This window comes from Danio aesculapii, chromosome 13 (assembly GCF_903798145.1).
Source record: "Danio aesculapii chromosome 13, fDanAes4.1, whole genome shotgun sequence".
NCBI classification, from domain to species: Eukaryota; Metazoa; Chordata; class Actinopteri; order Cypriniformes; family Danionidae; genus Danio; species Danio aesculapii.
Genome location: NC_079447.1, coordinates 12376241 through 12393772, shown reverse-complemented (window position 1 = coordinate 12393772; position 17532 = coordinate 12376241). Strand labels below are relative to the sequence as shown.

The window sequence follows — 17532 nt, the reverse complement described above, 5'->3', positions numbered from 1 at the left end:
GGGCCAGTACAAAAAAGACAGCAAAACCTTTTTTTCCAGCTACTATATAGACCCTTCAAACAGCTATAATAAATAATCTTATGGGTGTTTTGAGCTGAAACTTTACAGACACATTCTGGGGACACAAAAGACTTATATTAAATATGAAAAAGGGGTAACATATGTGTTGTTTTAAAATGCTTCAATTAACTATGATTTAGAAAGATTGAAATAGCATTTTCTTGTCAACTAAATATTTTTGTATCCTGGCACCAACTTTGCTTGCAAAGCCTTAACTTACATTTGAAGTCAGAATTATTAGCCCTCCTGTGAATCTTTTTTTTTTTTAAAATTATTTCCCAAACAATGATTAACAGAGCAAGGAATTTTTCACAGTATTTCCGATGATATTTTTTCTTCTGGAGAAAGTCGTATTTGTTTTATTTCGGCTAGAATAAAATTTGTAATTTAAAAAAAAAAAAAAAAAACAAGTTAAGGTCAATATTATTAACCCCCTTAAGCAATATTTTTCTTGCATGTCTACAGAACAAACCATCTTGCCTAATTACCTTTACTTGCCTAATTAACCTAATTAAGCCTTTAAAATGCACTTTAAGCTAAATAACTTGAAAAATATCTAGTCAAATATTATTTACTGTCATCATGTCAAAGCTAAAAATAAATCAGTCATGAGAAATGAGTTATTAAAACTATTATGTTTAGAAATGTGTTAAAAAATCTTCCTGTTAAACAGAAATTGTGGAAAAGAATATACAGGGGGGCTGATAATTCACTGTATGACTTCAACTGCACGTAACATGAAGCATAAAAAAGAACCACAATCATTAGTATGAAAATAGAGCATCAAAACATCACAACATGAAAAAACTTTGTTCCCAAACTGAATGAGTGTTTTTTTGTGTGTGTGTGTGCTTTCAGCGGTGACCAGTGTGAAGTTATGGGCCATCGACAGACAGTGTTTCCAGACCATCATGATGAGGACAGGCCTAATCAAACATGCAGAGTACATGGAGTTATTGAAGAGGTGAGCAAGCACATCTCTTTCTTTATCATCTGACATCTTCATTTGCATAATGGCACCCCGAGAAGAGAGCACGGTGCTGCATATTTTACATATTAAAGACAGAATCCTGCATTGTTGGGCTACTGAGCCACACTGGATGAAAGAAGTCTTCATCAAAGACTTTAAAGACATCCAGGCAGAACAGACGAATTTCTTGGAAGCTTCTTCAATTCAAAGCCTATTGCTCGCTATATCTTCTTCCTCTTTTGCTTTCGCCATCTCTCTTTTTCTCTCTATTTTGTGCATTGCATGAGAAAAGTGAATAGTAGTGTATTCATTTTAATGATTGATCTAATGCAGTTATGTGCTGTTACTTATTATTTGGATAATTAGAGCTAATTTTGTGAATGATCGTTTGAACTAACAGCCGTTCAAACAAAAGCAGAGTGAATTATGTGTGTGGATGCATTAGACACACTGAATTTGCGCTTTTACTGATCTGGTCTATAGATTGATTTGATATTTAGCTTTCATATTCTGAGCTCTGAGTTAATCTTTACTTTTAGAGAAACAATATATGATACAAAGTAATATAAATACTTTTGATACACATATTTATCGAAATATCAGCTTATTTGCATATTTCTGCCCATATACAAACATGTATATTTTTTTATTTTACAACAACAAACTACAAATAAAATAAAACATGCAACTTAGAAATTAAAGGTAGATATTTGATAAAAAAAATCAGGGGTGCAGTAGGAAATAAGTTGATTCATTGATTGACTGATTCATTGATTCAATGCTTTGTAGATATCGTAAATATATATTAAGATAATAATATTATTATTATCATTCATTCCTTCATTTTCTTTTCGACTTAGTCCCTTTATTACTCTGGGGTTGCCACAGTGGAATGAACCACCAACTTATCCAGCATGTGTTTTATGCAGCAGATGCCCTTCCAGCTGCAACCCAGTACTGGGAAACATCCATACAAACTCAGTCACATACATACATTTCGGACAATTTAACCTATACCACGTTTTTGGACTTGTGGGGGAAACTGGAGCACCTAGAGGAAACCCACTCGAACACGGGGAGAACATGCAAACTCCACACAGAAATGCCAACCGACCCAGCCGAGGCTCGAACCAGCGACCTTCTTGCTGTGAGGCAAACATGCTACCCACTGCGCCACCATGCTGCCCTGTTGTTGTTGTTGTTGTTGTTATTATTATTATTATTATTATTATTCATTTAACAATATGGTTATAATAATAATAATAATAATAATGATGATAATAATAATAATAATAATAATAATAATAGTTCATTAAATATTATTAAAGTATTGTTATAATAATAATAAAAATAAAATATTGTAATTATTATTATTATTATCAACAATATAATAATAATAATAATAATAATAATAATAATAATAATAATAATAATAATAATAATAAAATATTGTTAACATTATTATGATTATATTAAAATTATTCTACAATAATAATAATAATAATAATAATAATAATAATAATAATAATTAATGTTAACAATGTTGCTATTATATATAATAATTATAACAAATATAATTATATATTAAATGTTTAGGATTATAATAAAACACAATAATAAAACAAAAATACATTTTGGGTTTAATTAATTATTAATTTAACATTTTTTTTAATAATAACAATACTAATATTGTTAACATTATCATTATTATTTTTATTATTATTGTAGAATAATTTTAATATCACAATAAAATATTTTTGTTAATATTATTATTACTATTTTATTATTATTTTATTATTGTTATTGTTATATTAAAATTATTCTGCAATAATAAAAAAAATAATAATAATATTGGTATTATTAATATTAATAATATTATATTTGAATGGTAAATACATATATCTTTAAAACATATAATCATATATTAAAGTATAGAAATAGAATAAAAATTAATTTAAAAAACAAAGTATTTACCTTTTAGATTTAAATTAGTAATGGTAATTATTTTCAGAATTGATTGATCTTTTGATGTATTATTTAATAAATTATAATTAAAAAATTCCCTTTTCCATTTATTGTTATTCATTTAACTGAATAATTGAGCAACTGATTATTTTTTTTTCTCTGAAAATTTGCTCTTGGCACAAAGCTCAAGCATAATTGTGAATATGGTGTGAAAGTACTTGCCAACTAAGGCTGTTATTATGCATTTTTTTACTGACCTTCAGCCTCTTAACATTTTAACAGGACTGGCACAAAACGTGTTTTGAAAGAGAAATTTCCTGGATTAGTAAAGTATTTGAAGAGATCAGATGCAAAAACCTCTAAGTGCCGTCTAATATTTTCTTTTAAAATGAGCGTTTTTCTCAGGCTCCTGTGTTTTTGTTCAGTTATTTCCATTAAAAGGTAATAAAAGGAACATATTCTGTGCCCTAAATGTAAAAGGATTGAACCTACATGCAGGAGGCTGAGAAAGATGCTCATTTTAGAAGTAAATTTCAGACGGCACTTAAAGGTTTATGCATCTGAAAATCTACATTTATAATGACGGATGAATACTATCAGGATTTACTCATATTACAGTACAAAAATAGTATATATAACGTAAAAATATTAGTCTGTTTTAATTACTGCTGGTACTTTGCAAGGCTTGTTTAAAATAATATAGTATAATACTGAGTGAAAGTGCCCACCCCCAGAACAGCTTCTTTGACACTCAAATGCTGAAATAGGATTTCTTGTCATGCGTTCATCAGCAACCTTTTCAAACAAGATAATAAAAAAATAACACAGTCATTTTCAGACACAAATATTTGCTCAGTGTGTCTCCATAACACCATTCTCTGCTTCAGTCTAATGCTAAACGGTAACAGGAGACTTTAATGGAGCTTTGAATTTTTTATGGCATGTGAAATATTTATGCAGAAGCTGTTATTGATGTATGATCAGCTCATCACACACGGCAGTGAAACATAGACTCTGGCCATTTTTTTAAATGTGTGTGAGTGTGCGTGCGTTTGTGTTTGCTAATGCTGAGATCTCATCAGGGATCATCCTAAACATGATTCATTAAGATCAATTACAGCTTTTATTACATAATCTAGATAATGCCTTGCTTTTCTGGCTAATTGGCTCAGCGTATACCAACTAGCCGGATGCAAACCTTTCAGCTATTACCCACTGCATGAGCAGATACAGTTGATGAATTATTAGCTCCCATGAACTATTAGCCCCCTGTTTATTTTTCCCCCAATTTCTGTTTAACAGGGAAAAGATTTTTTCCCAACACATTTCAAAACATAATAGTTTTAATAACTCATTTATAATAACTGATTTATTTTATCTTTGCTATGATGACTTTGCCTAGTTATTTTTCAAGACACTTCTATTCATCTTAAAGTGACATTTAAAGGCTTAACTAGGCTAATTAGGTTAACTAGGCAGGTTGGGGTAATTAGGCAAGTTATTGTATAATAATAGTTTGTTCTGTAGACAGTCGAAAAAAATGCCTAAAGAGGCTAATAATATTGACCTTAAAATGGTTTTTAAAAAATTAAAAACTGCTTTTATTCTAGCCAAAATAAAACAAATAAGACTTTCTCCAGAAGAAAAAATATCATCAGACATACTGTGAAAATTTCCTTGCTCTATTAAACATAATTTGGGAAATATTTAAAAAAGAATAACATTCAAAGGGGGGCTAATAATTCTGACTTCATCTGTTTGTTTAGACTTGTTAAATGATAGGGATTTGGGGGTATTATTATTATTATTATTATTATTTTGGTGGCCAAAAGAGCAGCTCTGGAGTCATTTCAGTATGTGATTGTGACATGCTGTTTTGATTATTTTACATTTTAAGAAAAGAAATTTGAGAACAGAAATGGTTTTCTTCTGAGCACAATAATGAAATGAGACACAGTTATGTTACATAAAATTAATAAAATATTTAAAAAATGAACAAAATACTTAATATGCAGTGGAAATTCCATTATTTATTTACAAATGAGATTGGTTCTCTTTTATTGGCCAGGGGTGTGCAATATTTATAATATATTGTAATTATTGTTTGTAATTTAAATAAGTTATGGCGTAAGCTAGTAACGTCACACTAGCAAAAATGCTGTTCTCTTGAATATCAGCTAATGATTCAACGATTCATTTATAATGACTCACTTGCTTCATTTCTAAGCGAATCAGCTGTTTTGAACAAATTATTTGAATGAACAGTTCTCTTAACCTCTTAAGGCCCAAGGTGTTTTTTTTATATGCATGTTTTATTTCTCTTTGCTATTTGGGCTCATTGGAACCTAATTAGAATGAAAACCTGTGTATCATCTTTTGATATGATGTACTTTTAGAGAAAAATGATGTCCATATATGTGGACTCGTGGTCTGAATTTGCATAAAACACTTTTTCCTGACTGTTTTTAATGCGTTAATAACACACACATATTTTTTGAACATGTTTTGACTATCAGAGAGTAAAAACAACTTTTTTTTGCCCATTTTAGACAGTTTAAAATAGGATTTGGGACATTTCATATACTTCAAAACAGTTGCAGGATGACACTGTATGTCTGTAACAAAATTCAAAATCAATCAAAGTATTTTAAATAGACACTTAAGAGCTAAAATGTGCTGTTCACGTATGTGTCCACTAAGCCCTGGGAGGTGAATTAATTCGTTCATTTTTTTCAGCTTAGTCCCTTTATTGAATGAACCGCCAACTTATTCAGCAAATGTTTTACACAGCGGATGTCCTTACAGCTGCTACCCAGCACTGGGAAACATTCATACACACTCATCCGCACGCATACACTACGGCCAATTTCATTCATTCATTCACTGTCCTTTGGCTCAGTCCCTTTATCCATCATGAGTTGCCACAGTGAAATGAACCGCCAACTTATCCAGCATATGTTTTATACAGCGGATGCCCTTCCAGCTGCAACCCAGCACTGGAAAACATCCATACACACTCATCCACACTTATACACTACAACCAATTTAGTTTATTCTATTCACCTATAGCGCATGTCTTTGGACTGTGGGGGAAACCGGAGCACCCAGAAGAAAACCCACGCCAACACGGGGAAACATGCAAACTCCACACAGAAACATATAATATAAATATATACATTTCTTAATAAATGGGTTATGAACTATCATTTTATTTGAAATTTTGTATTGTTCACTTAATAAAGATTCATTTAGGGGTCTACCGATAAGAACTTCCACTTGTATGTTCCAAAGCCCCTAAACAAGATTAATAATGTATTTAGATGTGTGTGTGTGTGTGTGTGTGTGTGTGTGTGTATGTGTGTATAGTTTTTATGTATTATGATATTCAAGCTCTTGTTCTCTCCAAACTGGACTATTGCAACTCTCTGCTAGCCGGGCTACCAGCTAGTTCTATCAAACCTCTTCAGCTGCTTCAGAACGCAGCAGCACGAGTGGTCTATGATGAACCCAAAAGAGCACATGTCACTCCGCTACTCACCCGTTTGCACTGGCTGCCAGTTGCTGCCCGCATCAAATTCAAAGCTCTGATGTTTGCTTACAAAGTGACCGTTAGCTTGGCTCCTTCATATCTGCTCTCACTTCTGCAGATATATGTGCCCTCCAGAAACTTGCGTTCTGTGAATGAACGTCGCCTCGTTGTTCCATCCCAAAGAGGGAAGAAATCACTTTCCCGAACTCTCACATTCAATCTGCCCAGTTGGTGGAATGAACTCCCTAACTACATCAGAACAGCAGAGTCACTTGCTGTCTTCAAGAAACGACTAAAAACGCAACTGTTTAGTCTCCACTTTCCTTCCTAATCTTCAACTGCCTCTCTGGCTATACCACTAATGGTGCCCTCTCTCTCTCTCTCTCTCTCCAAAAAAAAAAAAAAAAAAAAAATTTTTACTAATGCTTTGCTTCTTAGACTTTACACACCTGAAACTTGTCTATAGCACTTATTCACTGTTGCTCTTATAGATGTGTAAATTGCTTCCTTGTCCTCATTTGTAAGTCGCTTTGGATAAAAGCGTCTGCTAAATGACTAAATGTAAATGTAATGTAAAATGTATTATGTAGATATAAATACAAGCATACATCAAATACAAAATATACTAAACAGTTATACAGTATTTACATACATGTTTACAGTGAGTACGGAAAGTATTCAGACCCCCTTACATTTTTCACTCTGTTATATTGCAGCCATTTGTAATAATTCATTTATGATGACTCACTTGCTTCATTTCTAAGCTAATCAGCAGTTTTTAACAAATTATTTGAATAAACAGTTCTCTTAATTCATTCATTCATTCATTGTCCTTCAGCTTAGTCCCTTTATTCATCTTTATTCGTCCCTTTAGTCACCACAGCAGAATGAATCGCCAACTTTCATCTTTTATTTTAAATTTTGTATTGTTCGCGTAATAAAGATTTATTTAGGGGTTTACCGATGAGAACTTCTACTTGTTTGTTTGACAGACCAAACCCCCTAAATATGTTAGAAAAGTATTCAGACCCCCTCATATTTTGCATTTTTTGTTATATTGCAGCCATTTGCTAAAATCATTTAAGTTCATTCTTATCCTCATTAATGTACACACAGCACCCCATGGTTACAGAAAAACACAGAATTGCTGACATTTTTGCTGATTTATTATAAAAGAAAAGCTGAAATATCATATTGTCCTGAGTATTCAGACCCTTTGCTCAGTATTTAGAAGCCCCCTTTTGGTGATCCTCTGCCATTTCGTCTTTGCAGATCCTCTCCAGTCCTGTCAGGTTGGATGGTAAACGTTGGTGGACAGCTATTTTTAGGTCTCTCCAGAAATGCTCAATTGGGTTTAGATCAGGGCTCTGACTGGGCCTTTCAAGAACAGTCACATAGTTGTTGTATGCAGTGGGCTGCAGTGATGGTTGACTTTCTACAACTTTCTCCCATCTTCTGACTGCATCTCTGGAGCTCAGCCACAGTGATCTTTGGGTTCTTCTTTACCTCTCACCAAGGCTCTCCTCCTTCTATTGCTCAGTTTAGCCAGAGGGCTAGCTCTAGAAAGGGTTCTGGTTGTCCCAAACATCTTCCATTTAAATATCATGGAGGCCACTGTGCTCTTAGGAACTTTAAGTGCAGCAGAAATTCTTTTGTAACCTTGGCTAGATCTGTACCTTGCCACAATTCTGTCTCTGAGCTCTTCAGGCAGTTCATTTGACCTCATGATTCTCATTTGCTTTGACATGCATTGTGAGCTGTAAGGTCTTATATAGACAGGTGTGTGGCTTTCCTTATCAAGTCCTGTCAGTATAATCAAACACAGCTGGACTCATATGAAGGTGTAGAACTATCTCATGGATGATCAGAAGAAATGGACGGCACCTGAGTTAAATATATGAGTGTCACAGCAAATGGTCTGAATACTCACGACCATTTGATATTTCAGTTTTTCTTTTTTAATAAATCTGCAAAAATGTCAACAATTATGTGTTTTTCTGATAATATGGGGTGCTGTGTGTACATTGAGGAAAAAATGTACTTGTATAGCTGCAATATAACAAAGAGTGAAAAATTTAAAGGGGTCTGAATACTTTCCGCACCCACTGTATATTTATGTTTAATGTGTATTCAATACATATTTTATATATACTGTATGTACATATAAATAAACATGTTGTCAAAAATATTTAAATATATGCAAAGTAAACTCACACACATACATATATTGAAATTAATCACAATTTTATCACTTGACAGCACTAATAAAAACATTTAGCTTTCTCTTTGATTGTTTTCCCTTTAAGAAAAAAACAAAATTGCTTACTGTATAGTACAGTAGGTATAATATGAGCATTTGAATTATGAATGCATTTTGCTTGTTATATATAGTATGGAAGTTGGCGTATCTGAAAGCAGGGCATGACTATATGTTTATGTCTATTTTAAATTACATTTATTTGTCATTTAAACCAATAATATTGACTTGTGTTGTCTCTCATTAACAGTGTGCTGACGTTCCGGGGTCTTCCAGAAGAAATATTGAGCAAACTGGCTGATGTCCTGGAGGAGGTGAGAGATCTTCAAACACACAAACATCATTAAATCAAAGCACTGATCGTTCAACATTCATTCTCTACAAGCAGCATTCTAGCTTATTTACGTACCGTTTTGAAGAAACCTTCATGCTCTTATTTTGAGCATAAATTTGGCACTTGTATTGGTACAATCGATCTTTATTTACCTCTATTAATTAAAATTTTTTATGTGACATTTTAAACTTTCATTTAATATTTTTATTTTGCAGAAATTGAGAATTTATATATATATTTTTTAAAAGTTTTGGTTAAATCATTTAATACTAGAAGCACGTTTCACAACTACACACCTGACAAGAAAACCCAAATGTGGTTATACTGAAATATGCTGATTTGTTCAGTCACATTGTGACAGTTTTAAACTAAATGAATGAATGAATGAATTATTGAATGAATGAATGAATGAATGGATGGATGGATTGATGGATGGATTATTAAAAGAGTGAATTGGTAAATCAATCAGCAAATACATGAATGAATGAAATAGTGAATTTGTAAATCAATAAATGAATACATGGGTGAATGAATGAATGGATATATGAATAAATAAATCAATTAATCAATCAATACAAGAATGAAATTAATAAATTAATACATGGATCAATGAATGAATGGAAGAATCCATCAATCAATTAATACATGAATGAATGGGTTAATGAATAAACTAATTAATAAATCAATCAATCAATAAATACATGAGTGAATGAATGAATGGGGCAGTCAGTTAATACATACAGACATGAATGAATGAATGAAGCAATCAATCAAGACATGAATGAATGAATGAATGAATGAAGCAGTCAATTAATACTTAAATACATGAATGAATGAATGAATGAATGAATGAATCAATACATAAATATATGAATGAATGAATGAAGCAGTCAATAATACATAAATGCATGAATGAATGAATGAATCAATCAATCAATCAATACATAAGTAAATGAATGGAAGAATTAATGAATAAATGAATGAACGGAGCAGTCACTTAATACATACAGATATGATTGAATGAATGAATGAATGAACGAACGAAGCAATCAATCAATACATGAATGAATGAATGGATGAATGAATGAAGCAATCAATTAATACATAAAGACAAGAATGAATGAATGAATGAATTAATTAATTAATCCATCCATCCGTCTATCCATCCATACATCCATGCATACATGAATCAGTCAGTCAGTCAGTCAGTCAATAAATAGATGAACAAAGTCAACAGATTCCTTCAGTGACTGTTTTTTGGGTCAGTGAGTTATTAAACCTCATTATTCATACATATTTTTAGACTCTCTTGTCCTGCAGTTTAATGCACATGGTTCACTGCGCTGAAGTGAATCATGAATCACTCTTTCTGTATCAGATGGAGAATCACCAGTCCTCACTTACTGTTCACAAAGCATCAAAGTGGAAAAAATCAATGTTTTTTAATCTAAGAATAGCATGAGAAGATGAGCTGTAGACATGGTGGATATCTTGTGACGTGAAACTCCGAATTTCTAACAGAGTGAGTGATGGAGAGCCAGTGTTCTTTGTGTTTAGGGGCCAAAGGTTACTGTTTTCCATTCGCTGTGGTCTTACTGATAATCTTGCAGTGGCTGTTCTTCACCTTTGTGATAATACATGATTCACAACCTCTTTATAGTAATTCAACAACAGAGAAATTGAGTTTGCTCTTGTAGTTAATTAGGTGGATTATATTGAATACAAAATAAAGTCAGATTTAAACGGTTTAGATGACTATGACTGTGGTGGTTTTTGCTGATGGATAAATAAAGTATTAAGTGCAGATTAATTTCTAATGTTGTAATGTGGGTAGCAATTTGGGTGTAAAAGTATTAAATTATCAAATTAAATATAATAATAATAATAATTATTATTATTATTATTATTATTAGCTTAATTATTGGTATTAATAGTAGTAGTAATAATAATAATATTATTAATTATTATTGCTATTATTAATTAATTGTTGTTTTAATAACAATAATAAAGCTAAGAATGACAATAAGAAAAAGCTAATAATAAATTAATAATTACAATAATAATAATTATGATTATTATTATTAATAATAATAATAATACTAATAATAATAATAATTATTATTATTATAAATTTATTATGATTAGCTTTTTGTATTGTCATTATTACCTTTGTTATGGTTATTAAAAGTAGTACTAGTAGTAATATTAATAATAAACATTATTATTATTTATTTATTACTATTTGCTTTATTATTATTATTATTATTATTAGCTTTATAATTGTTATTAGTAGTAGTAATAATAATAATAATAATTATTATTATTATTATTTATTTGCTTTATTTTTATTATTAATACATTTATTATTATTTATTTATTTATTATTTGCTTTATTTATTATTTTTTTTTTACAATTATTATTAATATTATTATTATTATTATTATTATTGGCTAAGGAAATATTTTCTGATTTTGGCAATAATTAAAACTTTAAGAATGTTTTATTTATCATTTTTATTTAAAAAATATATATAAATGCATAATATTGTCGTGCATTTCAATGTTTTTATAAAGCTTGTTTCATGCTTTTAAAATATATTTTTATATTTTATCTATATATATTTTTTTTTATCTCAGTACTTAAAATAAAAAAATTTAAATGTACATTAATACAGTATATAATACGTTTCATTTTAATTCCATTTTAGTAAGTAATAAAATATTACTACCAATTTAACATGTACTAATAATAACCTGTTATTTTATTTGTAAATATATTTCTATTAAGCTTTATTTTAATTTTTTTGTAATTTTGTAACTTATTTGTAGTAATTGCTCTCAGAAGAGCAAATATGAGGGCATCTTTTTAAAGTAATGAGTGTATTTACTTTCATTAAATGTGTCTGTCAGTCGATATTCAAATACAGGTCAATCTCTCACTCAGTACTGCCCTCAATAATTCTGTGACGTGATGTGCTAAATAAATGTTCTGAATGTGCAGAGAGTGGAGCGAGTCTCTTCAGCCAGTGATTGACCTTAAATAAGGAACTGAAATTTGCTCAGGCATTTTGATCTTAAATGTCAATTTTGCATATGTCATTTTGTCAGAGGGAATGTAATTATTCCCTGGGGAATGAAAGTCTGGACTCATGGACGAATATGTCTTATTGCTGTGGTCCATGTGGTCACTTATTTTTAATGCAGTCCTCCATTAATTGCACATATTAAGGAACCGTATTCACACTGACTCTTGAGACTCTCACGATGTCTCACTTTAAAAAAAAAAAAAAAAAAAAAAAAATTATGCTAAAACTTATGCTGGATAAGTTGGCGGTTCCTTCCGCTGTGGCGACCCCTGAATAATAAAGGGATTAAGTCAAGGAGAATGAATAATTAAATGAATATGCACTTGAAATATTCTCACAATCTAGGAACGTTAAACTAAGTGGTATTTATATAAAAAATAAAAACAAAAAATACACTCAAATAGATAGAAATAGATAGAAAAAAAAGCCAAATAAATATTTGGACACTTGCTGGAGCTCAAAATTTACTGTGTTTCATCACGTTTTGTTATGTTAATGAAAATGAGCTTTTATAAAATCATAGCTGAATTTGTTGTTGTATAAAATGTAAATAAAAAAGAAAGAAAGCATAAGCCTTAAGGTTTTAAATGAACTTAAAATTTTCGAGTCAGCGTGAAATTTGCAACAACAAAATAAAATTTAAGGTTTAAAATCAAAATCCAGGTACCTTTGCAGCTATTATCATTAATTTATTTATATAATCTATCTATATATATCTATATATATATATATATATATATATATATATATATATATATATATATATATATATATATATATATATATATATATATATATATATAAACAAAACATAGAAATGAGAGATTCATTCGCTGCTCTTTAATCAGAATGTTTAAGTTATGCAGGGAAGAAAAGGTTAATGAGATTTGATAACTTGATTCAATTTCTTTATAATAGCTATTCATTTGAATAGTTTTCTAATGTATTTGCATCTTTTTCTAATGTATGCTATTTATTCTATCCTTTGTAAATAATAATAACAACAATAAAACATATGACTGACCATTATTTACAATGCAACAGCTCGAGATGACCATATTTATCCCTTATTTTCACATACCAATATTGACAGGTATGGACTAAGCCGAAGGAAAATGAATCAATGAAATGCTCAATTTAAATTGTCATTAAATTAAATTAATTAAGTTAAATTTTTAGCTTAGTTTAAAATAGTACAGTTCAGTTGGATTTTGTCATTGTGGTTTTACCTACATTTTCAGTACACTGTTCAGAAAGCTCAGTCCCGTCACTGAATGCATGTCTGTGTGTTATTTGCTGGAGGTCAAACTGGAGGTGAAGCTGGAACAAAGTGTTTGCTTGTGTCAGAGTCTCTCCTTTCTGCTGCTGGTATCAGATTTCAGACGGATGTGTCTGGAGGTCACGCTTTTTTTTTTTCATAGCACACCGAGGCTCACAGAGATGTTCACAAATCTGCACATCTGCTATTCAGACCCTCTGCCACCTGTGTTTTTCTCCATCATCTTTTTCCGTATCATCTTCACATCCTCGAAGCAATCTTCTTTCTTTTCCAGACCCACTATGAGGACGGCAACTACATCATTCGCCAGGGGGCAAGAGGAGACACTTTCTTTATTATCAGCAAAGGAAAGGTACAGTATGTCTGCTCAGTGCCGAGATGCTGTGACGATCATAATACCATTCTGTAATATACAGTTGAAGTCAGAATTATTAGCCCCCATGAATTATTAGAGCCCCTGTATATATTTTTTCCCCACAATTTCTGTTTAATGAGAAGACATTTTAGACACATTTCTAAACATAATAGCTTTAATAACTCATTTCTAATAACTGATTTCTTTTATCTTTGACATGATGAGAGTAAATAATATTTTACTAGATATTTTTCAAGATATTCAGTTTACAGTGCAGTTTAACTAGGTTAATTAGATAAGTTAGGGTAATTAGACAAATCATTGTTTAATGATGGTTTGCTCTATAGACAATAAAATAAAAAAATAAAATAAAGGGGGGTAATAATATTGACAATAAAATGGTTTAAAAAATTTTAAATCTGCTTTTATTCTAGCCTGTTACGACTTTAAAGTTTAGCTTTAGGAGTTAAAGTGGTAACATTTTGATGTGACTCAGTTTGTAGTGAGTTGGTGGCAAAAAGTGAAGGGGACACTTAACATTCAGTGGGCGCCGTCTTTTGGATGAGACGTTTCAGGTCCTGACTCTCTGTTGTCATTAAAAATCCCATAGTACTTCTCGTAAAAGAGTAGGGGTCTAGCCCTGGTGTCCTGGCCAAATTCCCTCCATCTGCCCTTACCCATCATGGCCTTCCAATCATCTCCATCCACCGAAATAGCTCTATCACTGTCTCTCCACTCCAGTGTGGTAAGCGCACTGGCACCATTGTCCTGTGGCTACCGTCGCATCATCCAAGTGGATGCTGCACACTGGTGGTGGTGTGTAGAGACCCACCTCATGATTGTGAAGCGCTTTAGGTGTATGGCCATACACAATAAATGTGCTATATAAAAATACACATTACATTACAAAATAGCAAAACGACAAGCAAATAAAGCAAAAATAAGTGAATTCATGTACAAAAGTGAGAAGTCAAATAGCAAAAATAGTATGTACAAGTTGGAATCTCAATGTATGTTATTAAAGGGGAAAAGATAATTTCAAGTGGCGCCAAATTAAAGAAAGCAATATAACATAAACCCCAAACTAGCTGAAAATTACCCTCTAAACTACCTAATAGAAAATAAACCAACAAAACATCTTCAGCGTTTGAACGCTATATCTAATACTACACTTCTAACAAAAATATACGTAGAAAACTTACAGCGAGTGGTACTCACTTCTACATTAGTGTGTATAGACAGTGGAGTTTCCTGCGTGCTGCGAGGTGTATGTCACGTGACTATAGGCATGGGACAATAACTGTTTTCAAGGTATACTGTGGTTTGAATTTTCTGCAATACCGTTCCTAAGGTATCTGCATGATTTTTTTATCTACTTTTTTTGGGGGGGCTTTTTAGGACAGCAGTATCTCCAGTAGAAAATATATCCAAAGATGCTGTTTTAAATTGTAAAAAACTTGTTTTTGAAACAAATGAAGACAGCAGAAATCAATGATTCATTTGGATTATATAGCCTGATATGTTTACTCTTCCAAAATACTTTAAATGTTTCTCTAAATAAAATATATTGTGTTCAAAAGGTAAAAAAAAAGTTTTTGCTTTTCACCCAGACAATCTTTTAGAGCAGTAATCACAGTACTGTGAAACCATGATATTTTATTCAAGGTTATCATACCATCAGAATCTTATACCGGCCCATGCCTACACGTGACATCTAAACTCCTCGATTGCTAGGAGAATTCGGACACCAAAGATCAGGGATCGTGAAATATGCACATACAATACGGTAACAGTGTATCAAAACTGACAGGAGAACAAAATTCAAACTCTAAAGTCACATCAACATACAGGTAGTAGCACACAACACAAGCCAAGACACACACACACACACACACACACACACACACACACACACACACACACACACACACAGAGCAAAAAGGCAAGCAAGACAAAAGCAAGAGAATGAGCTTCCCTGCTCGCATCCCTTTAAACTTTGGGCTTCTTTCCTGATTAGCAGCAGGTGATTACGTCACCGGGAGTAATGAAGATTGAAGAAAGAAGAAAAAATACTATAGGAAATACTGTGAAAAATTCCCTGCTCTGTTAAACAATATTTGGGAAATATTTGAAAAAGATAAATTCACAGGAGGGTTTAAAATTTGGACTTTAATTGTATTTGTTGTTGTTTTTTTCTGTCCAGGTGACGATGACGAGGGAGGACTGTCCTGGTCAAGAGCCTGTTTACCTGCGGTCAATGGGGAGAGGAGATTCATTTGGGGAAAAAGCTCTGCAAGGGTGAGATTTTCTTTTTTGCTACAGTTGAAAACAGACAAGCACGTTGTGTGTTGGATTGTGCTTTCATAAAAAGAGAAGTTTAACAGTTTTACATTACACAGACAGGGGTCAAAAATAGAACTAAATACCCTAAAATGAAGAAAAAGGGTGCTTTTTGTCCTTTTGTGCAGCGATTTAAAAGCACGATATGCAAGTCAGACTGTTTCCCACAAACAAAACAAAGCAAAGCAAGATATACACTCACTTTATTAGGAACACCTTACTAGTACCGGGTTGGACCCTGTTTTGCCTTTAGAACTGCCTTAATCCTTCGTGGCATAGATTCAACAAGATACTGGAAATATTCCTCAGAGATTTTGGTCTATATTGACTTGATAGCATCACACAATTTCTGCAGATTTGTCGGGTGCACATCCATAATATGAATCTCCTGTTTCACGATATCCCAAATGTGCTCTATTGGATTGAGATCTGGTGACTGTGGAGGCAGTGAACTACATTGAATCACCCCATTCTGATGCTCAGTTTGAACTGCAGCAGATCGTCTTGATGATGTCTAGATGCCTAAATGCATTGAGTTGCTGCCATGTGATTGGTTGATTAGAAATTTACGTTAACAAGCATTTGGACAGGTGTACCTAATAAAGTGGTCGGTGAGTGTATATCAGATAACATTTCAAGACATAACAAGAATGTGATTTTTTTTTTTTTTTTTTTTTGCACCAAAACTGAAATCTCTAATATTAAATGTGTAATTTTGTCATTAGAACATTAGAACAAGAATTTGATTACGTAATAATAATAAGGATCACAGTGCAACTCAACAATATTTTATTTTTATACTTTCCCATACATGAACATGTCTAAAAACAGCACCTTTTTGTTTTTAATAATGCAAGAAATGCTTTAAATTGAGTTTTTATAATCTCTTTCATAGTTTACAATAAAGTTTCCTTAGTTAATGTCAGTTCAAATGTTTACTAATATGAACTAATAATGAGCAATATGTTCAATATGTTCTTATTACATTATTGAAATCTCAATTCATGCTTGTTAACATTTGTTAATGAACTGTGAGTAACTGTGAGTTAGCATGAACTAAAGAGCAAATATATTGTCATTTGGCTAACGTTAACAAAGATCAATAAATTCACCAATAAGTTCACCATAAATACATTAACTAATACAACCTTTTTCTAAAGTGCTGCTAAAATATCTGTAGTAGTTCACTCTTAATTCTTTACCATTAGCATAGTTTATAGATCATTTTAAATAAGTACTGATGACTACAAATGGAAAACAGTCACCAGTGAGAATAATGGGGATCATTTAATTATTTATTTTTATTGTTTTGATATTTGGATGACATTAATCATTTTAAATACCAGGAATATATAAT

General features: G+C 31.6%; 1 protein-coding gene across 2 annotated transcripts in view; it reads left to right on the top strand.

Annotated features, from left to right (window-relative positions):
* Window positions 1-17532, top strand: part of prkg1a (protein kinase cGMP-dependent 1a) — a 138003-nt gene that overhangs the window by 87354 nt on the left and 33117 nt on the right. For both annotated transcript variants that reach the window (XM_056470811.1, XM_056470810.1), the window contains exons 4-7: window positions 919-1024; window positions 9032-9095; window positions 13755-13832; window positions 16039-16133. In XM_056470811.1, the coding sequence (XP_056326786.1) occupies window positions 919-1024; window positions 9032-9095; window positions 13755-13832; window positions 16039-16133 (343 nt within the window). The remainder of the gene's footprint in view (window positions 1-918; window positions 1025-9031; window positions 9096-13754; window positions 13833-16038; window positions 16134-17532) is intronic.